Genomic DNA, 22,817 nt, shown 5'->3' on the forward strand with positions numbered 1-22,817 from the left:
AATCAACTAAATGTATTGAACTTAGTAGGGAATCAACTAAATGTATTGAACTTAGTAGGGAATCAACTAAATGTATTGAACTTAGTAGGGAATCAACTAAATGTATTGAACTCAGTAGGGAATCAACTAAATGTATTGAACTTAGTAGGGAATCAACTAAATGTATTGAACTCAGTAGGGAATCAACTAAATGTATTGAACTTAGTAGGAAATCAACTAAATGTATTGAACTTAGTAGGGAATCAACTAAATGTATTGAACTTAGTATGTGTCTAGCAGTATATGTTTTATAGTGAACTGTCAAGAATCCAGTGTATACATTATGGCAGATGGAAAGGCTTTCCCTGAAACGTAAAGGGTATTTCTAACATTGGTCTCCTGATGTGGTTTAAGCATTATTGGGAATTTAAGACCCTGCAATTTTGTTGTATTTTTCTATAAAATAAAAAGTGTGATTTTGAGAGAGCCTAAAAAATTCGAAGATTGCAGTTTTCAAAATAAATGGCCACTGGATTGATGTGAATATATCATGATATCATTCTGAAAGGGCAGTCATAGGCAGTTTTTTTTTGGGGGGGGGAATCCCTTTTCCCAGAAGGCAGTTGTCATTACATTAGCTTCATCGCTAACGGCTACACAAAGTTCTAGCGTTCATGTGCTGTTTTTTTTTTTTTTTTCACCTTTATTTAACCAGGTAGGCTAGTTGAGAACAAGTTCTCATTTGCAACTGCGACCTGGCCAAGATAAAGCATAGCAGTGTGAACAGACAACAGAGTTACACATGGAGTAAACAATTAACAAGTCAATAACACAGTAGAAAAAAAAGGGGAGTCTATATACATTGTGTGCAAAAGGCATGAGGAGGTAGGCGAATAATCACAATTTTGCAGATTAATAACACTGGAGTGATAAATGATCAGATGGCCATGTACAGGTAGAGATATTGGTGTGCAAAAGAGCAGAAAAGTAAATAAATAAAAACAGTATGGGGATGAGGCAGGTAAAAATGGGTGGGCTATTTACCGATAGACTATGTACAGCTGCAGCGATCGGTTAGCTGCTCAGATAGCAGATGTTTGAGGTTGGTGAGGGAGATAAAAGTCTCCAACTTCAGCGATTTTTGCAATTTGTTCCAGTCACAGGCAGCAGAGAACTGGAACGAAAGGCAGCGAAATGAGGTGTTGGCTTTAGGGATGATCAGTGAGATACACCTGCTGGAGCGCGTGCTACGGATGGGTGTTGCCATCGTGACCAGTGAACTGAGATAAGGCGGAGCTTTACCTAGCATGGACTTGTAGATGACCTGGAGCCAGTGGGTCTGGCGCCGAATATGTAGCGAGGGCCAGCCGACTAGAGCATACAAGTCGCAGTGGTGGGTGGTATAAGGTGCTTTAGTGACAAAACGGATGGCACTGTGATAAACTGCATCCAGTTTGCTGAGTAGAGTATTGGAAGCAATTTTGTAGATGACATCGCCGAAGTCGAGGATCGGTAGGATACTAGGGTAAGTTTGGCGGCGTGAGTGAAGGAGGCTTTGTTGCGGAATAGAAAGCCGATTCTTGATTTGATTTTCGATTGGAGATGTTTGATATGAGTCTGGAAGGAGAGTTTACAGTCTAGCCAGACACCTAGGTACTTATAGATGTCCACATATTCAAGGTCGGAACCATCCAGGGTGGTGATGCTGGTCAGGCGTGCGGGTGCAGGCATCGAACGGTTGAAAAGCATGCATTTGGTTTTACTAGAGTTTAAGAGCAGTTGGAGGCCACGGAAGGAGTGTTGTATGGCATTGAAGCTCGTTTGGAGGTTAGATAGCACAGTGTCCAAGGACGGGCCGGAAGTATATAGAATGGTGTCGTCTGCGTAGAGGTGGATCAGGGAAGAGCAACATCATTGATATATACAGAGAAAAGAGTCGGCCCGAGGATTGAACCCTGTGGCACCCCCATAGAGACTGCCAGAGGACTGGACAGCATGCCCTCCGATTTGACACACTGAACTCTGTCTGCAAAGTAATTGGTGAACCAGGCAAGGCAGTCATCCGAAAAACCGAGGCTACTGAGTCTGCCGATAAGAATATGGTGGTTGACAGGGTCGAAAGCCTTGGCAAGGTCGATGAAGACGGCTGCACAGTACTGTCTTATCGATGGCGGTTATGATATCGTTTAGTACCTTGAGCGTGGCTGAGGTGCACCCGTGACCGGCTCGGAAACCAGATTGCACAGCGGAGAAGGTACGGTGGGATTCGAGATGGTCAGTGACCTGTTTGTTGACTTGGCTTTCGAAGACCTTAGATAGGCAGGGCAGGATGGATATAGGTCTGTAACAGTTTGGGTCCAGGGTGTCTCCCCCTTTGAAGAGGGGGATGACTGCGGCAGCTTTCCAATCCTTGGGGATCTCAGACGATATGAAAGAGAGGTTGAACAGGCTGGTAATAGGTGTTGCGACAATGGTGGCAGATAGTTTCAGAAATAGAGGGTCCAGATTGTCAAGCCCAGCTGATTTGTACGGGTCCAGGTTTTGCAGCTCTTTCAGAACATCTGCTATCTGGATTTGGGTAAAGGAGAACCTGGAGAGGCTTGGGCGAGTAGCTGCGGGGGGGGGGGGGGGGGCGGAGCTGTTGGCCGAGGTTGGAGTAGCCAGGCGGAAGGCATGGCCAGCTGTTGAGAAATGCTTGTTGAAGTTTTCGATAATCATGGATTTATCGGTGGTGACCGTGTTACCTAGCCTCAGTGCAGTGGGGAGCTGGGAGGAGGTGCTCTTGTTCTCCATGGACTTCACAGTGTCCCAGAACTTTTTGGAGTTGGAGCTACAGGATGCAAACTTCTGCCTGAAGAAGCTGGCCTTAGCTTTCCTGACTGACTGCGTGTATTGGTTCCTGACTTCCACGAACAGTTGCATATCGCGGGGACTATTCGATGCTATTGCAGTCCGCCACAGGATATTTTTGTGCTGGTCGAGGGCAGTCAGGTCTGGAGTGAACCAAGGGCTGTATCTGTTCTTAGTTCTGCATTTTTTGAATGGAGCATGCTTATCTAAAATGGTGAGGAAGTTACTTTTAAAGAATGACCAGGCATCCTCAACTGACGGGATGAGGTCAATGTCCTTCCAGGATACCCGGGCCAGGTCGATTAGAAAGGCCTGCTCACAGAAGTGTTTTAGGGAGCGTTTGACAGTGATGAGGGGTGGTCGTTTGACTGCGGCTCCGTAGCGGATACAGGCAATGAGGCAGTGATCGCTGAGATCCTGGTTGAAGACAGCGGAGGTGTATTTGGAGGGCCAGTTGGTCAGGATGACGTCTATGAGGGTGCCCTTGTTTACAGATTTAAGGTTGTACCTGGTGGGTTCCTTGATGATTTGTGTGAGTTTGAGGGCATCTAGCTTAGATTGTAGGACTGCCGAGGTGTTAAGCATATCCCAGTTTAGGTCACCTAACAGTTGGGAGCTGAGGGGGGTCGGTAGCAGGCGGCAACAGTGAGAGACTTATTTCTGGAGAGAGTAATTCTCAAAATTAGTAGTTCGAACTGTTTGGGTATGGACCTGGAAAGTATGACATTACTTTGCAGGCTACCTCTGCAGTAAACTGCAACTCCTCCCCCTTTGGCAGTTCTATCTTGACGGAAAATGTTATAGTTGGGTATGGAAATCTCAGAATTTTTGGTGGCCTTCCTGAGCCAGGATTCAGACACGGCAAGGACATCAGGGTTAGCAGAGTGTGCTAAAGCAGTGAGTAAAACAAACTTAGGGAGGAGGCTTCTGATGTTGACATGCATGAAACCAAGGCTTTTTCGATCACAGAAGTCAACAAATGAGGGTGCCTGGGGACATGCAGGGCCTGGGTTTACCTCCACATCACCCGCGGAACAGAGGAGGAGTAGAATGAGGGTGCGGCTAAAGGCTATCAAAACTGGTCGCCTAGAGCGTTGGGGACAGAGAATAAAAGGAGCAGATTTCTGGGCATGGTAGAATATATTCAGGGTATAATGCGCAGACAGGGGTATGGTGGGGTGCGGATACAGCGGAGGTAAGCCCAGGCACTGGGTGATGATGAGAGAGGTTGTATCTCTGGACATGCTGGTTGTAATGGGTGAGGTCACCGCATGTGTGGGAGGTGGGACAAAGGAGGTATCAGGGGTATGAAGAGTGGGGCTCCATTGTAAACTAAAACAATGGTAACTAACCTGAACAACAGTATACAAGGCATATTGACATTTGAGAGAGACATACAGCGAAGCATACAGTAATCACAGGTGTTGAATTGGGAGAGCTAGCTAAAACAGTAGCTAAAACAGTAGGTGAGACAACAACAGCTAATCAGCTAGCACAACAACAGCAGGTAAAATGGCGTTGACTAGGCAGGGAGGGTCGGATTAACTACACACAGAGCCTGAGTGCGGCTGGGGCCGACAGATTAAACATAAACAAGCAGAATGGAGTACCGTGATTAATGGACAGTCCAGCATGCATCATCTATGTAGCCAAGTGATCAGTGTCCAGGGGGCAGCGATGGATGGGGCAGGGAAGCTGGACTGGCGAGTATTATCCAGGTAAAAAAAACTGACTGGCTGTGCAGAAGGTAAGGTAAAAGCCGCTAGCAGTGGCTAACAATGACTAAATAGCTTGTAGCTAGTTAGCTGGTTAGCTTCTGGAAGTTCTTGAGTGTGTTCTAAAAATTTAAAATCGCAGGTTACCGGAAGGTATAAATAAATTAAAAATCGAAAAGAGATTGAAAGTAAATATGGGTCCAGTGAGTGTTTGGGACGCGGCGATTCAGATGGTTAGCAGGCCTGTGCTAACAAGCTAACAGTTAGTAGGCCGGGGCTAAACAAGGTAGCAGTTAGTGGACCGGGGCTAAACAAGCTAGCAGTTAGCAGGCCGAATTAGCAAGCAAGGAGATAGCAAGGGCTAGAAAGTTAGCCTTTGGGGGGCGTCGCGATGGGGTGAGTCTGTTTATGCCTCTTCATGCGGTGACATCGATAGACCGGTCGTGGGTCCGGATATTGTAGCCCAGGAGTATGCTCTGGTGGTAGCACAGGAGCTCTGGCCGGGCTAGCTTCAAGCTAAGTGGGTGGAAACGCTAGCCAGGAGTAATCATCCGGGGTTGCGGTTAGCTAGTTAGCTAGTTGTGAAGATCCAGCTGAAAATGTTCCGTTTACGGTGGGAATCCGGGGCCAAAAAAAAAATATATATATATATATATATATATATAATATATATATATATATAGGTCCGTTATGCTCTGGTTAGAGTCGCGTTGTTCGAACTGGAGAGAGCTTTCCGAGCTAAAGGTTAGCTGAAGACCGCTAGCAATGGTTTGCTGACTGATACCTGGTAGTTAGCTGTCTAGCTTCAGTTGAGGGGATCCGGATCCGAAGTAAATATAAGTACTTTAGAAAAAATAGCTACATTGGGTGAGGCGGGTTGCAGGAGAGTATTTAGAAGTTGAGGTTTAGCAAAATGTTTTAAAAGATATGCGAAGAAAAATGTTTTAAAAAACGATATACGATATATACAAGTGACACGACAAAACGTCCGACTGCTACGCCATCTTGCCTCGATAGAGAAGTTAAAGGATGTTCTAATAAGTTCAGTACTTTAAAATATAGTGTTTACCTCTTGTTTTAATGTCTGGATTCCGTTTGCGTTCTCCGCAGTGCGGATTTTATAGGACCACCATTTACTATATGGGCATATCAAAGTTCCAGAGTGGGATCTCTGCTACTTTTAGATGCATGATCCAATTTGTAAGAATTACCAACAGAGTGAATGTGAAAATGGATTCCAAATGGTCGACCTCTGCTGGTGATTTTCAGGATGTGCAATGATGCAAGTAAAGTAGGGAGGGCTGTGATTGGTTACTTTGCCTAATATATACCAATATCTCTGGGAAAAATTGCCATAATTTTAAAACAAGCTGAGATCCCACTATGGATCTTTGATATGCCCCTAGAGTATATTATGTTCAACAATATATTGAAAAAGTAGCCAAATTAAAAATGGTGTATTTTCAATATTAGTGTGTATTTTTGCCAATATTCATTTAATGAATGTATTTTTTTATTAACAGAGCAAGCAGTAAAGCTTCATATAACACCCATTTTTGCTTTGTAGCACCTACAGATTAAACATAATGTAGTCTTTAAGGAGGCCAGTGTAATGGCCTCAATGTAATAAATATGCTAACTTTTATTGATGATTTCTTATTTCTTATACTTTGATACAAATGTCAAATATATGTCAACAATCCTTCCTCCAAAATAATATTCTATGGATTAAATGATGTAAAAATCGCCCAAATCATGGTATTTGTTCGTCCTGGTTGCGTGAGTAATCACTCTTGAAGTGTGTGTTATTGACATACTGTAAAGCATCGAGCCATTGTGTGAACTGCTCCCATGTCTGTTCCTCTTAGGACTCCATTGTTGGGAAGGGGAAGGTTCCAAAAATAGCCTCCTGTACGGTTCTTGATCCTCTGCCAAAACCTTGTGTTGCACTTGTCTTCCTGTTACACACATTGTCACCTCCCTTCTCTTTCTCTGCTCTGTTTCCCTCTGTTCTCTTCCTGTAAGTGTTGCTAGCTCCTTGACTCCGAGGAATCAAAATGGTGGTTCAGTTCACTGGGGAGCTGGGAAGAGAAACTGACAGTTTTTTTTTTTCTTCTTCGAAAATTTGACTGTAAATGAGCCCGGTTTTGAACATTATTTGGGTAAATCATTTCCTACTGCTCAGTAAAGTGAAGATTTGTATTGGTTAAACTACATTACAGTCACATAGCCTAGTCGTGCAGCCCAGTTGTGATGGGAGTCAGCGGAATCTTGTGGGATCATGTGAACTGCTTCAGGGGATGCATATGACAAGGATGTAGAGCAGAGCTGCGTTGAGATGGAGGCGAACAACAGTCAGTGTGTGTACTCTAGGCCTAATAATAGGCGTGATTTTAGTTTCTTGTTTGCATATTGCCACGGAGATGATGGAGGCTACCTACTGGAGGTGTATTCTCCATGAAATACACTAGAGTGATAGTGGGGACGTTTCTGACTGCTCAGTTCCCTCATATCCATCCACACATCTGAAGGACTTTGTATTGTATGACATTTGATTTTGGCATCACCGTGGCTTTACCTTGCATTCACTTACTTTGCTGCTGAAACTTCCAATGCAAAATATGTATGGGATTTTCTTATTTTACATCTCTATTCTCACTCTATTCTCATTCTATTCCCATTCTCACTCTATTCTATTCCCATTGTCACTCTATTCTATTCTCACTCTATTCTATTCTCATTCTCACTCTATTCTATTCTCACTCTATTCTATTCCATTGTCACTCTATTCTATTCTCACTCTATTCTATTCTCATTCTCACTCTATTCTATTCTCATTCTATTCTATTCTCACTCTATTCTATTCCCATTCTCACTCTATTATATTCTCATTCCATTCTATTCTCACTCTGCTCTCTCTCAAAGAACTCTTTCCCCTTTGAGCTAGTTCTGTTGACAGAGAAGTTGTTCTTCCCTCTGGTGGTTAGTTGTAACTGCACACGCTCAACCTACCCTCCCTGTAGGAGTCCTTGATACTTTCCCAGATAATGCCCCTATCATTTATTCTTGAGACGACTACGCGTTAAATTTAAAAAAGCACGCCGTCATTTCATCATGACCTTTTTTATTTTGTTTTTCCTTTTCTAGGTGATTTGACTCATTTCCCCTCCATTCATGAGCCTGGCTTGGTTTAGCTGTCATGGATGACAAGGCCTCGGTGGGGAAAATTAGCGTGTCGTCCGACTCCGTGTCCACCCTGAACAGTGAGGACTTTGTGCTGGTGTCGCGGCTGGGGGACGACACCCCAGGCTCCTCCACTAATAACGGTAGTGATGACGAAAAGACCGGACTGAAGGTAAGATGAAATAAAGAGTGCCTGGCAGAGTAAACAGAACTCTGACATCTGGCGAGTTGCCCAATTCACTCTCTCCCTTCCCCTTCACCTGGGCCCTAAGCCCCTAACCATATGATGTTTGCACGGCAGATCTGAAGTGCTTGGGTAGGTTTAAGGTTGTAAGCAATGTTGTGATGGAGGTTCCTTCCACCATATTGCTTAGGCTAGTCCTGCCCCTTGCAGATGGGCAAAGTGCAAACAAAGAGAGGGTTCAAGCCAAGGGGAAGGAATAGGGAGCGAATCAGGAACAGGTGTGTGTCACTCTCGATCAGCTTGATTTCTTCGTAGTCAACTCACCTGAATACCACGGCCTCAGTCGGTGGGTCATTGGAAGGTAACCGCATCAGTGGAGAATCATCATACTAGCAGCAGACACGTCTGCCTTCTCTCACCACTGATGTTAAGTGACCAGGGAATCAGTCTCGTGTCATCCCCCTTCCAAGGCAATCACTCACATACTGCACCTAATCATCTGATTAAGAAACCCATTCCATGCTCTTTTTTACATTTTCCATTCTTTACTGTAAATAATCACGAATATGCTGTAGGCTGTCAGGAGGATTGAGCTGTGTCTCTCGTATGGGGTCAGGTTACAGGGGCAAGACAGTCAGGCTCTCACTCTCCTCTATCTGGGCCATTCACTAGTGATGGGGGGGGGGGGTCGATCCGGTTACATATCACTCTCCTCTATCTGGGCCATTCACTAGTGATGGGGTGGGGGGGGTGGTCGATCCGGTTCCATATCACTCCTCTATCTGGGCCATTCACTAGTGATGGGGGGGGGGGGGGTCGATCCGGTTACATATCACTCTCCTCTATCTGGGCCATTCACTAGTGATGGGGGGGGGGGGGGGGGGGTGTCGATCCGTTTACATATCACTCTCCTCTATCTGGACCATTCACTAGTGATGGGGTGGGGTGGGGGGGGGTCGATCCGGTTACATATCACTCTCCTCTATCTGGGCCATTCACTAGTGATGGGGGGGGGGTCGATCCGTTTACATATCACTCCCCTCTATCTGGGCCATTCACTAGTGATGGGGGGGGGGGGGTCGATCCGTTTACATATCACTCTCCTCTATCTGGGCCATTCACTAGTGATGGGGGGGGGGGGGGGGGGGGGTTCGATCCGTTTACATATCACTCTCCTCTATCTGGGCCATTCACTAGTGATGGGGGGGGGGGGGGGGGGGGTCGATCCGTTTACATATCACTCTCCTCTATCTGGGCCATTCACTAGTGATGGGGGGGGTCGATCCGTTTACATATCACTCTCCTCATATCACTCTCCTCTATCTGGGCATTTCACTAGTGATGGGGGGGGGGGTCGATCCGTTTACATATCACTCTCCTCTATCTGGGCCATTCACTAGTGATGGGGGGGGGGGGGGTCGATCCGTTTACATATCACTCTCCTCTATCTGGGCCATTCACTAGTGATGGGGTGGGGTGGGGGGGGGGTCGATCCGGTTACATATCACTCTCCTCTATCTGGGCCATTCACTAGTGATGGGGGGGGGGAGTTTGATCCGGTTACGTATCACTCTCCTCTATCTGGGCCATTCACTAGTGATGGGGGGGGGGGGGGGGGGGGGGGGGGTCGATCCGTTTACATATCACTCTCCTCTATCTGGGCCATTCACTAGTGATGGGGGGGGTCGATCCGTTTACATATCACTCTCCTCTATGTGGGCCATTCACTAGTGATGGGGTGGGGGTGGGGGGTGATCGATCCGTTTACATATCACTCTCCTCTATCTGGGCCATTCACTAGTGATGGGGTGGGGGGTGATCGATCCGTTTACATATCACTCTCCTCTATCTGGGCCATTCACTAGTGAGGGGGGGGGGGTTCGATCCGTTTACATATCACTCTCCTCTATCTGGGCCATTCACTAGTGATGGGGGGGGGGGGGGGGGGGTCGATCCGTTTACATATCACTCTCCTCTATCTGGGCCATTCACTAGTGATGGGGGGGGTCGATCCGTTTACATATCACTCTCCTCATATAACTCTCCTCTATCTGGGCATTTCACTAGTGATGGGGGGGGGGGTCGATCCGTTTACATATCACTCTCCTCTATCTGGGCCATTCACTAGTGATGGGGGGGGGGGGGGGGGGTCGATCCGTTTACATATCACTCTCCTCTATCTGGGCCATTCACTAGTGATGGGGTGGGGGTGGGGGGGGTGATCGATCCGGTTACGTATCACTCTCCTCTATCTGGGCCATTCACTAGTGATGGGGGGTGGGGGGTGGGGGGGGTCGATCCGTTTACATATCACTCTCCTCTATCTGGGCCATTCACTAGTGATGGGGGGTGGGGGGTGGGGGGTCGATCCGTTTACATATCACTCTCCTCTATCTGGGCCATTCACTAGTGATGGGGTGGGGGGTGATCGATCCGTTTACATATCACTCTCCTCTATCTGGGCCATTCACTAGTGATGGGGGGGGGGGGGGTCGATCCGTTTACATATCACTCTCCTCTATCTGGGCCATTCACTAGTGATGGGGTGGGGGTGATCGATCCGGTTACGTATCACTCTCCTCTATCTGGGCCATTCACTAGTGATGGGGGGTGGGGGGGGGGGGGGGTCGATCCGTTTACATATCACTCTCCTCTATCTGGGCCATTCACTAGTGATGGGGGGTGGGGGGTGGGGGGTCGATCCGTTTACATATCACTCTCCTCTATCTGGGCCATTCACTAGTGATGGGGTGGGGGGTGATCGATCCGTTTACATATCACTCTCCTCTATCTGGGCCATTCACTAGTGATGGGGGGGGGGTTCGATCCGTTTACATATCACTCTCCTCTATCTGGGCCATTCACTAGTGATGGGGGGGGTCGATCCGTTTACATATCACTCTCCTCATATAACTCTCCTCTATCTGGGCATTTCACTAGTGATGGGGGGGGGGGTCGATCCGTTTACATATCACTCTCCTCTATCTGGGCCATTCACTAGTGATGGGGGGGGGGGGGGGGGGTCGATCCGTTTACATATCACTCTCCTCTATCTGGGCCATTCACTAGTGTTGGGGTGGGGGTGGGTGGGGTGATCGATCCGGTTACGTATCACTCTCCTCTATCTGGGCCATTCACTAGTGATGGGGGGTGGGGGGGGGGGTCGATCCGTTTACATATCACTCTCCTCTATCTGGGCCATTCACAAGTGATGGGGGGGGGGGGGTTCGATCCGTTTACATATCACTCTCCTCTATCTGGGCCATTCACTAGTGATGGGGGGGGGGGGGGGGGGTCGATCCGTTTACATATCACTCTCCTCTATCTGGGCCATTCACTAGTGATGGGGGGTGGGGGGGGGGGGGTCGATCCGTTTACATATCACTCTCCTCTATCTGGGCCATTCACTAGTGATGGGGGGTGGGGGGTGGGGGGTCGATCCGTTTACATATCACTCTCCTCTATCTGGGCCATTCACTAGTGATGGGGGGGGGGGTGATCCGCTTACATATCACTCTCCTCTATCTGGGCCATTCACTAGTGATGGGGTGGGGGGGGTGGGGTCGATCCGGTTACATATCACTCTCCTCTATCTGGGTTATTCACTAGTGATGGGGGGGGGGGGGGGGGGGTGATCGATCCGGTTACATATCACTCTCCTCATATCACTCTCCTCTATCTGGGCCATTCACTAGTGATGGGGTGGGGGGGGGGGGGTCGATCCGGTTACATATCACTCTCCTCTATCTGGGCCATTCACTAGTGATGGGGTGGGGGGGGGTCGATCCGGTTACATATCACTCTCCTCATATCACTCTCCTCTATCTGGGCCATTCACCAGTGATGGGGGGGGGGGGGGGGGGGGGTCGATCCGGGTACATATCACTCTCCTCTATCTGGGCCATCCACTAGTGATGGGGGGGGGGGGGGGTCGATCCGGTTACATATCACTCTCCTCTATCTGGGCCATTCACTAGTGATGGGGGGGGGGGGTCGAACCGTTTACATATCACTCTCCTCTATCTGGGCCATTCACTAGTGATGGGGGGGGGGGTCGAACCGTTTACATATCACTCTCCTCTATCTGGGCCATTCACTAGTGATGGGGGGGGGGGGGGGTCGATCCGGTTATTCGGTTACATATCAGGTTATTACTTTTGACGATGTATCGTTTTGACAATATCGCAGTATTATTTTTGCACTAGTTGGCTGTACCTGCACCAAAACGCCAGTATTTTTTAAACTTCATAGCTTGTTGTCTCCATCTTCTTTTTAATAACTAGGGAGAACATTTGTTTTCAGCACTTTTTATTTTATTTCCATGACTGATCAGGACTGGTTTTCTCATGGCTCTCTCTTGTCCCTCTGCTGTACATATTGGTGAACAACATGTTTGGAACATCGAATCGCAATAAAATCATATTATCGAAACGCAATACATATAGAATTGTGGGAATCGCAATACATATAGAATTGTGGGAATCGCAATACATATAGAATTGTGGGAATCGCAATACATATAGAATTGTGGGAATCGCAATACATATAGAATTGTGGGAATCGCAATACATATAGAATTGTGGGAATCGCAATACATATCGTATCGACACCTAAAATATTGTGATAATATCGTATAGTGAGGTCCCTGGCACATTCCCAACCGTACCATTCACCCTGTGGTGCTCAGCTGCCTGTGGGGCTGGGTGGGGGAATTATTGTCCATTTAAGTATTTCAACCCCCCCCCCCTCTCTTTTCCCCCATTTCTTTTTTTTCTCTCCCCCTCTTTTGATCTCTCTCTCTCTCCATGCTAACAAACACTCTCGCTGTATAGGTTATTAGACTGTTGATTGTATGTTTCTTCAGTCTCAAGTCATTCTGTCACCCTTCTGTGTATTTGTTCCCGCTAATGTGAAAATGAAACATTAACAACAAAAAACCAAGATGTATAAATAACATGTTAGTTTACCCATCCATGTTGTGCTTTATTTGGTGCCTCTGGACACCCCCACACTGTACTTCCTTCTGATGAGGTAGTGCTCAAAAGACACCAGCAGGTGGTGATAGTGGACTGCTGAAATGACTTAAGTTAAGCCACTCAATTGCCTTCAGTTGAGGTACAAGACGATATTTAGACTAGCCTCACGGAAACTGTACACCTCACCCCCATGTACATTAACAACCGTAATTAGAATTGATTAGAAAAACGAAATAACTCTCTTGGCTATTCTTACACGTACTTCTCCCCACACAAGGTAGTTGAAGAGGGGAGTAGCGCAGGCTGTCTAAATGTGTTGTTTATTACGCAGGTGATTTCTGAGGAAGGGGTCAGCTTTAAGGTCAGTTTCTCTCTCACTCTCTCTCTCTCCCTCTCTCGTCCTCTCCCCCTCTGTGCTGTGATTCTGTGGTGACACTGTATTTGTTCTGTGGTGCTCTTATTAAGTGTTTTCGGGTTGGCTGTTGAATGATTTGATGCCCACCTAGCTTGTCTTGTGATGAGGTAGCTAGCTCAGCTGTTTTGGTGCAAGTTCTTGTCCTAGCTCTGTTTTTTGAGGCTTTACGGCCAGACTCCCAGTCTGCCACCCGCCCACCCCTCCTCAGCTCAATACGCCTCTTGTTTGCCACTGTATGTTGTGGTGTAGTGTTAGGCTACTGCTGGAGGCTGAGGAACAGTGCTTTGCAGTCTTCACTAGTTTGCTTTGCAGTATATTGCCTCCCCCTGTATGGTCCACCTTTGCTTAGCATCTGTCAGCTCAATGAACTTGGCGAATGTGCTTTCTCTTAGAAAGATAGGCTACAATTTGTAAGCAAACAGACCAGTGTTCGGTTTCTAGAAACTTGTAAGCCCTCCTGTGGTGATCTAATTCATTCACAATCGTAAATTCACATACTAATCTAATCACTTCGTACTTCAAGTGCTATCTCTGTTGAAGACGTCGCTTTCCCTCTCAATTCCCTTGTCAATCACTTGGAGAGAATCTCAAGATCAGTATAACATTTTCAACCTAGCCACTACTGAAGTTGGACAGGAAAAAGTTACTGAGATTGATTGATGAACTGTTTCTTAGGTAGCCTGAATAATGAACCTTGTATTTTGACCTATGCTCGTCTGTGTGTGTGTGTGGGCTTTGGGATTCCTTGTGTGTCTGTGTGAATGCCTCTGTGTCCGACTGTGTGTGTGTGTGTGTGCCTATCCGTCCGTCCGTCCGTCTGTGTGTGTGTGTGCCTATCCATCCGTCCGTCTGTGTGTGTGTGTGTGCCTATCCGTCCGTCCGTCCGTCTGTGTGTGTGTGTGTGTGCCTGTCCGTCCGTCCGTCTGTTTGTGTGTGTGTGTGTGTGTGCCTATCCGTCCGTCCGTCTGTCTGTGTGTGCCTATCCGTCCGTCCGTCTGTGTGTGTGTGTGTGTGTGTGTGCCTATCCATCCGTCCGTGTGTGTGTGTGCCTATCCGTCCGTGTGTGTGTGTGTGTGTGTGTGTGTGTGTGTGAATGCCTGTGTGTCCGACTGTGTGTGTGTGTCGATGTGCTTGTCCGACCGTCGGTGTGTGTGTGTGTGCCTATCCATCCGTCCGTGTGTGTGTGTGTGCCTATCCGTCCGTGTGTGTGTGTGTGACAACAGATTGTGGGGAACGGCAGTGAGCATCAGTTGCAGCAGGAGCTGGAGGATGTTCTGATGGACCCTTCTGTAGCTGAGCAGGCGCTGGGTGGTGGCGTCCCCAGTGGTGGCGGCGTGGAGGATGTTCTGATGGACCCTTCTGTAGCTGAGCAGGCGCTGGGTGGTGGTGTCCCCAGTGGTGGCGGCGTGGAGGATGTTCTGATGGACCCTTCTGTAGCTGAGCAGGCGCTGGGTGGTGGTGTCCCCAGTGGTGGCGGCGTGGAGGATGTTCTGATGGACCCTTCTGTAGCTGAGCAGGCGCTGGGTGGTGGCGTCCCCAGTGGTGGCGGCGTGGACCAGGCAGGCGGGGTAGACCATGTTTTCTCCCCCACCATGGCAGCACCACCCGAGCCCCAACTGTGCCCTGACCCCCTCGGCACCCCGGCCAAAGTTGAGATGGTGCTCCCCGTCCAATCTGCAGCGCAGGAGAGTGAGCTGAATGAACGATCTTACCGCGGTGAGTCAAAGCAACAATACCAAATCAACTTCTGGGACCCTACACCTTAGGAACTTCTCTAGATCTGAAAGGGTTGGGCAGATGTAAGAACTATGGTTATAGTTTAATCTTGTCTTCTGATTGGCTGAGCAGAAATGTCACTTCCGTATATCCAATGTCCTATGGGGTAGGGGTTACGCTTTGATCTGCTGTCTCTCCCCCTCACTAGACCCTCTCTGTATGACCTTTGACATCCACAGGGGATGAGTCGTCATCGGAGTGCAGCCCCAGTACGCCCATCCCAGACGAGGACAGTGTGGTCTTTAATAAGCTGACCTACCTGGGCTGTGCCTCGGTCAACGCTCCCCGCAGTGAGGTGGAAGCGCTCCGTATGATGACCATACTCAGAGGGCAGTGCCAGCTACCCCTGGACGTCACCCTGTCTGTGCCTGGAGTCTCAGAGGGCACCGTCAGGTCAGGACTGCTTAACAAACAAACTGACAAACCAACCAAAGAGATTTGTGTTTGTGGCTCATAACGCTCCCGAGTAGTTATTCTGATACCCATGTAAAATAGCATTTTGAGTGACTAAAATGTCACCCATAATATATATATATATATATATATATATATATATATATATATATATAATAATTTTTTTTGGGGGGGGGGGTAGAAATGTAAAATGAAAAAGTCATTTTTCTCTCGCAACCAGGAAGTTTGAGAATACAGGCTGTGTGGGCGGGGAGCTTACAATTCATGAGCTCACCTTGACTGACAGCTCTTTGAAACGCCCATGTCAAGAAACCTGAATGTATTTAGTAAGCAGTGTTGCAGTAAAATCAGATCAAGCTCATTTGGTGATACACAAAGCAACTCCAACAACATTGAAATTGCATCAGTGATGCACAAAAAATTTCCCTATTGACATGTCTGTTGTGATGCAGTTGACAGCAGCACCGACGGATTTGTTGACATGACATCTGCGTCAGAGTTTAAAACGACCCCCCCCACCCCCCCTTTGTTCCATGCCGGCCGAAAGACCTGGCTAGCCGGTAACTAGCTAACACCAGACACCGATGAAAGGGTAGAGATAGAAGTACCTTTTCCATAGAGACATAGTGTAAACTCCCTGACACCCTACAGTAAAATGTTGGCGCTAGTAGGTCAGCTATCTAGCTATGTAAACCATTCCCCTCTGCAAACACACCTTCTCCGATGTTGGTTACCAGGCGGCACTTATTTCAATTAGGTAAGAGAATATCATGTTACCATTGGTGTATTAAAATGAGATGGGGATGTCACCCTATCCCCTTAATAATCCCGCCTCAAATATCATCCAATGAAAAACATGATTTTGACTGTTCGGGACCTTTTAAACAAACACAGACTGAAGAGTGGGAGTGCTTTTGTGAGCCGCGCTGTTTGAATACCTCCATTATGTCTCTATCTTGTTATTGTTTTCTTTGCTACCCTTTAACCATAATATGACCTGACTCTTTTTCTGCAGGTTGCTGGACCCCCAGACAAGCACAGAGATAGCCAGCTACCCCATCTACAAGATCCTGTTCTGTGTGCGGGGTCACGACAGCACGCCAGAGAGTGACTGCTTCGCCTTCACGGAGAGCCATTACAACGCAGAGATCTTCCGCATCCATGTCTTCCGTTGTGAGATCCAAGAGGCGGTGAGGACACTATATACTTGACAGGCATTCACACACACACACACACACACACACACACACACACACACACACACACACACACACACACACACACACACACACACACACACACACACACACTCCTTCAATTCCTGTGACTTTTGTTTTGCTCCTTGCTGCCTGGGTCTTCAATCACTGCACTACAGTTTCATCCACATTTGACAGCAGTGCAGATGGTGAGAGCCGGCGCTCCTTCCATTTATCACACAGTACCAGAGCCTCCCTTATGCTCTGACAGCACAGCAGAACTCTTCCGTGCTGCCCACACACAATGCCCAAACATTCATGTTGAGGTGAAATATCTCTCCCTGTGTGAGCTGTTTACCCCGCTATCCTGGCCCTCTGGGCTGCACTCTCTGTACAGACACTGATGTACCCAATGCCCATGTGTTTATATCTCATGTCTAGCCTGCAGTTAGTCAGTCAGCCTTAGCCTGCTGTTCTGCTGTACTCTTCTCTGCCTGAACGGGCCTCGGCCTATATAATAGTGTATAACAGAGTTTGCATTCCAAATGGCACCCTATTTAAAGTAGGGCACTATATGGAATAGGGTGCTGTTTGGGACACAGCCAGACAGAGAGCTGGTCTTCCTTACTCTCCTTAGTCTCCCTCTGTGTGCAGTGACCTGATTTCCCCCTTTTCCTTCCTTGGAGAAAGATGTCTCTTGCTATCTTCCAGACAGCCCAGAACACAGACCACCCCATGTCTGCCTGGTGGCTGGACCTCCTCCCTCCCATGACACACACACACACACAAACGCACGTGCACACACGGCTCTACAGGAACATTTTTCATTGCTACCACTGGTGCTCCCAACTTTAGGAGCGCCTCATGAAATTTAGAAAGCACAATTGTTTTTATTGTTTGAGTTACAGCCTGTATTGACTACATTTGAGGCTCATGTTCTGTGTCTAGAAACGAATATGTAACGATGTAAAGACCATTAGTTTATTGTAAAAGTTAGCGGTCATATGAATAACTATCATTGGACTTACTAAGTAATTTGTGGAGTAGGTTTCTGCATTGTGTAAAGGCACTATTTTCACTTTACAAATGCCAGGTTTGTGATGATGACATGCACGAGGTCCATCATTCATTCATTGCTATGATCATTGGTCTCCTGAAGAGGTTATCCGTTTTTTTTTCTCTGTGCCTCCCAAATAATTTTTTTTATATTTTTTTTTATTTCACCTTTATTTAACCAGGTAGGCTAGTTGAGAACACCTTTATTTAACCAGGTAGGCTAGTTGAGAACACCTTTATTTAACCAGGTAGGCTAGTTGAGAACACCTTTATTTAACCAGGTAGGCTAGTTGAGAACACCTTTATTTAACCAGGTAGGCTAGTTGAGAACACCTTTATTTAACCAGGTAGGCTAGTAGAGAACACCTTTATTTAACCAGGTAGGCTAGTTGAGAACACCTTTATTTAACCAGGTAGGCTAGTTGAGAACACCTTTATTTAACCAGGTAGGCTAGTTGAGAACACCTTTATTTAACCAGGTAGGCTAGTTGAGAACACCTTTATTTAACCAGGTAGGCTAGTTGAGAACACCTTTATTTAACCAGGTAGGCTAGTTGAGAACACCTTTATTTAACCAGGTAGGCTAGTTGAGAACACCTTTATTTAACCAGGTAGGCTAGTTGAGAACACCTTTATTTAACCAGGTAGGCTAGTTGAGAACACCTTTATTTAACCAGGTAGGCTAGTTGAGAACACCTTTATTTAACCAGGTAGGCTAGTTGAGAACACCTTTATTTAACCAGGTAGGCTAGTTGAGAACACCTTTATTTAACCAGGTAGGCTAGTTGAGAACACCTTTATTTAACCAGGTAGGCTAGTTGAGAACACCTTTATTTAACCAGGTAGGCTAGTTGAGAACACCTTTATTTAACCAGGTAGGCTAGTTGAGAACACCTTTATTTAACCAGGTAGGCTAGTTGAGAACACCTTTATTTAACCAGGTAGGCTAGTTGAGAACACCTTTATTTAACCAGGTAGGCTAGTTGAGAACACCTTTATTTAACCAGGTAGGCTAGTTGAGAACACCTTTATTTAACCAGGTAGGCTAGTTGAGAACACCTTTATTTAACCAGGTAGGCTAGTTGAGAACACCTTTATTTAACCAGGTAGGCTAGTTGAGAACACCTTTATTTAACCAGGTAGGCTAGTTGAGAACACCTTTATTTAACCAGGTAGGCTAGTTGAGAACACCTTTATTTAACCAGGTAGGCTAGTTGAGAACACCTTTATTTAACCAGGTAGGCTAGTTGAGAACACCTTTATTTAACCAGGTAGGCTAGTTGAGAACACCTTTATTTAACCAGGTAGGCTAGTTGAGAACACCTTTATTTAACCAGGTAGGCTAGTTGAGAACACCTTTATTTAACCAGGTAGGCTAGTTGAGAACACCTTTATTTAACCAGGTAGGCTAGTTGAGAACACCTTTATTTAACCAGGTAGGCTAGTTGAGAACACCTTTATTTAACCAGGTAGGCTAGTTGAGAACACCTTTATTTAACCAGGTAGGCTAGTTGAGAACACCTTTATTTAACCAGGTAGGCTAGTTGAGAACACCTTTATTTAACCAGGTAGGCTAGTTGAGAACACCTTTATTTAACCAGGTAGGCTAGTTGAGAACACCTTTATTTAACCAGGTAGGCTAGTTGAGAACACCTTTATTTAACCAGGTAGGCTAGTTGAGAACACCTTTATTTAACCAGGTAGGCTAGTTGAGAACACCTTTATTTAACCAGGTAGGCTAGTTGAGAACAAGTTCTCATTTGCAACTGCGACCTGGCCAAGATAAAGCATAGCAGTGTGAGCATACAACAAAGAGTTACACATGGAGTAAACAATTAACAAGTCAATAACACAGTAGAAAACAAAGGGGGGGGGTCTATATACAATGTGTGCAAAAGGCATGAGGAGGTAGGCAAATAATTACAATTTTGCAGATTAACACTGGAGTGATAAAAGAACAGATGGTCATGTACAGGTAGAGATATTGGTGTGCAGAAGAGCAGAAAAGTAAATAAATAAAAACAGTATGGGGATGAGGTAGGTGAAAAGGGTGGGCTATTTACCAATAGACTATGTACAGCTGCAGCGATCGGTTAGCTGCTCAGATAGCTGATGTTTGAAGTTGGTGAGGGAGATAAAAGTCTCCAACTTCAGCGATTTTTGCAATTCGTTCCAGTCACAGGCAGCAGAGTACTGGAACGAAAGGCGGCCAAATGAGGTGTTGGCTTTAGGGATGATCAGTGAGATACACCTGCTGGAGCGCGTGCTACGGATGGGTGTTGCCATCGTGACCAGTGAGCTGAGATAAGGCGGAGCTTTACCTAGCATAGACTTGTAGATGACCTGGAGCCAGTGGGTCTGGCGACGAATATGTAGCGAGTGCCAGCCGACTAGAGCATACAAGTCGCAGTGGTGGGTGGTATAAGGTGCTTTAGTGACAAAACGGATGGCACTGTGATAGACTGCATCCAGTTTGCTGAGTAGAGTGTTGGAGATGTTTGATATGAGTCTGGAAGGAGAGTTTGCAGTCTAGCCAGACACCTAGGTACTTATAGACGTCCACATATTCTAGGTCGGAACCATCCAGGGTGGTGATGCTAGTCGGGCATGCAGGTGCAGGCAGCGACCGGTTGAAAAGCATGCATTTGGTTTTACTAGCGTTTAAGAGCAGTTGGAGGCCACGGAAGGAGTGTTGTATGGCATTGAAGCTTGTTTGGAGGTTAGATAGCACAGTGTCCAAAGACGGGCCGAAAGTATATAGAATGGTGTCGTCTGCGTAGAGGTGGATCAGGGAATCGCCCGCAGCAAGAGCAACATCATTGATATACACAGAGAAAAGAGTCGGCCCGAGAATTGAACCCTGTGGCACCCCCATAGAGACTGCCAGAGGACCGGACAGCAATATTTGGATATACAGGTCAAGTTACTAGGTTGTTGGCCAGCTAGGCAATGAGGTAACATGACTGAACAAAGTGTAAACAAATGGTTAAGGACGTGCAAGTAGAACGGCCCACGGCGTGGTTTATGGATGTAAAATGCAGTCCCGGCGGTCCGTTATAGCAGGGGTCTCTTACCCTCCAATCCTGGAGCCTGCTGGTTTTCTGTTCTACCTGATAATTCATTGCACCCACCTCGTGTCCCAGGTCTAAATCAGTCCCTGATTAGAAGGCGATCAATGAAACAATGCAATGAAACTGACTTCATGGTCCAGAGCTGAATTTGAGGCACTATAGGAAGATAAATATGTGGTCAAAGGAATTGTCTGTAGAGCTCTGAGACAGGATTGTGTCGAGGCACAGTTCTGGCGAAGGGTACCAAAAACATTTCTGCAGCATTGCATGTCCCCAAGAACACAGTGGCCTCTTCCTAGATAGAGCTGGCCGCCTGGCCAAACTGAGCAATCGGGGGAGAAGGGCCTTGGTCAGGGAGGTGACCAAGAACCAAATGGTCACTCTGACAGAGCTCCAGAGTTCCTCTGTGGAGATGGGAGAACCTTCCAGAAGGACAACCATCTCTGCAGCACTCCACCAATCATCTTTATGGTAGAGGGACCAGATGGAAGACACTCCTCAATAAAAAGCACATGACAGCCTGCTTGGAGTTTGCGAAAAGGCACCTGAAGGACTCTCAGACCATGAGAAACAAGATCCTCTGGTCTGATGAAACCAAGATTGAACACTTTGTCCTGAATGCCAAGCATCACGTCTGGAGGACACCTGGCACCATCCCTACGGTGAAGCATGGTGGTGGCAGCATCATGCTGTGGGGATGTTTTTCAGCTGCAGGGACTGAAGAGACTAGTCAGGATCGAGGGAAAGATGAACAGAGCAAAGTACAAGAGAGATCCTAGAAAACCAGCTCCAGAGTACTCAGGACCTCAGACTGGGGTGAAGGTTCACCTTCCAACAGGACAACGACCCTAAGCACAAAGCCAAGACAACTCCAGGAGTGGCTTCGGGACAAGTCTCAAGATGACTCGAGGCTGTAATCGCTGCCAAAGATGCTTGACCAAAGTACTGAGTAAAGGGTCTGAATACTTATGTAAAAACGTTTCTAAAAATCTGTTTTTGCTTTGTCATTGTGGGGTATTGTGTGTAGATTGAGGGGGGAAAAAACGATTTTATAAATGGTAGAATTAGGCTGTAATGTAACAATATGTTAAGCTATCTGAATAGTTTCCGAATGCACTGTTATTCCAAATGGGTTCTCCAACAGATTAATAAGAATGACTCACCCTATGTTAAACAATTGCGCTTTTCCATATTATGTTTAATCTCAAATATACTACTAATTGATCATTTAAAAAAAACAGGACGGTATAATCTTTGTTAATGATATCATAAACAGAACTGAGGAAGTTATGCCACACATGCAGGTAACAAAAATATATAGAAATATTTGCTCTATTCAAAATTACAACCAACCGATTGCATCATTACCGCAAAAATGGAGGAGGCAAGTGGGAAGGGGGAGATGGTAAGGAACTTGTTTGTCGGCCCTGTATTAAAGACCATAATTGGTAAAAGATAAATATGTGATAAATAAAAAAAGTATATCAGTTGCATTTAAGGACCAAAAAATTGACAGTTTGCAAAATAGCTGAGGAGATTTTTGATGTGCCGATTCCATGGCAAAGGTTTTGATACACAAAACACTGGATTGAAAACGTAGAGCTTTTTAATTTAAATTATTATACAACATTCTTGCAACCAATAGAATGTTAGGTATATGGGGGATTCAACCATCCCAGCTCTGCAGATTTTGCTGCGAACAGACCGAACCATTAGCTCACTTGTATGTAGCTTGTTTTTGGTCGCAGGTTCAGAAATGTACTTAAAGCTATCTTTGCAAATAGCACTGCTGGGTGACTTGAAAAACCATGGTAAGTCGATCAATAATATAGTAGTATTTTTAGTAAAGGTGTTCATCTTTCATTTAGAATCTGTGAAACCGCACAGGTGAAAAATATATGGCAAGTAGAAGTCAAGACTGGATGGTTTTCAGAGATGGATGGGAGAGGTTGAGTATAGCTGAAGGGGAAAAGAAAAAGGCTGCTCTTCTTTCACTCTGTGG

The 22,817-nt window shown here is 46.4% G+C and overlaps 1 protein-coding gene across 3 annotated transcripts in view; it reads left to right on the top strand.

Moving 5' to 3' along the window:
- Positions 1–22,817, top strand: part of rabgap1 (RAB GTPase activating protein 1) — a 153,642-nt gene that overhangs the window by 15,602 nt on the left and 115,223 nt on the right. Inside the window, exons 2-7 of one of the 3 annotated variants that reach the window (XM_031802598.1) lie at positions 7,692–7,899; positions 13,219–13,248; positions 14,526–14,757; positions 14,830–15,018; positions 15,258–15,471; positions 16,508–16,682. In XM_031802598.1, coding sequence (XP_031658458.1) covers positions 7,744–7,899; positions 13,219–13,248; positions 14,526–14,757; positions 14,830–15,018; positions 15,258–15,471; positions 16,508–16,682 — 996 coding nt within the window. In that variant the 5' untranslated portion in view covers positions 7,692–7,743. Of the gene's footprint in view, positions 1–7,691; positions 7,900–13,218; positions 13,249–14,525; positions 15,019–15,257; positions 15,472–16,507; positions 16,683–22,817 lie in introns of all 3 variants that reach the window. The other 2 variants (XM_031802597.1, XM_020458036.2) reach the window with 2 other exon arrangements.

The sequence above is a fragment of the Oncorhynchus kisutch genome, linkage group LG23 (genome assembly GCF_002021735.2).
Source record: "Oncorhynchus kisutch isolate 150728-3 linkage group LG23, Okis_V2, whole genome shotgun sequence".
NCBI classification, from domain to species: domain Eukaryota; kingdom Metazoa; phylum Chordata; class Actinopteri; order Salmoniformes; family Salmonidae; genus Oncorhynchus; species Oncorhynchus kisutch.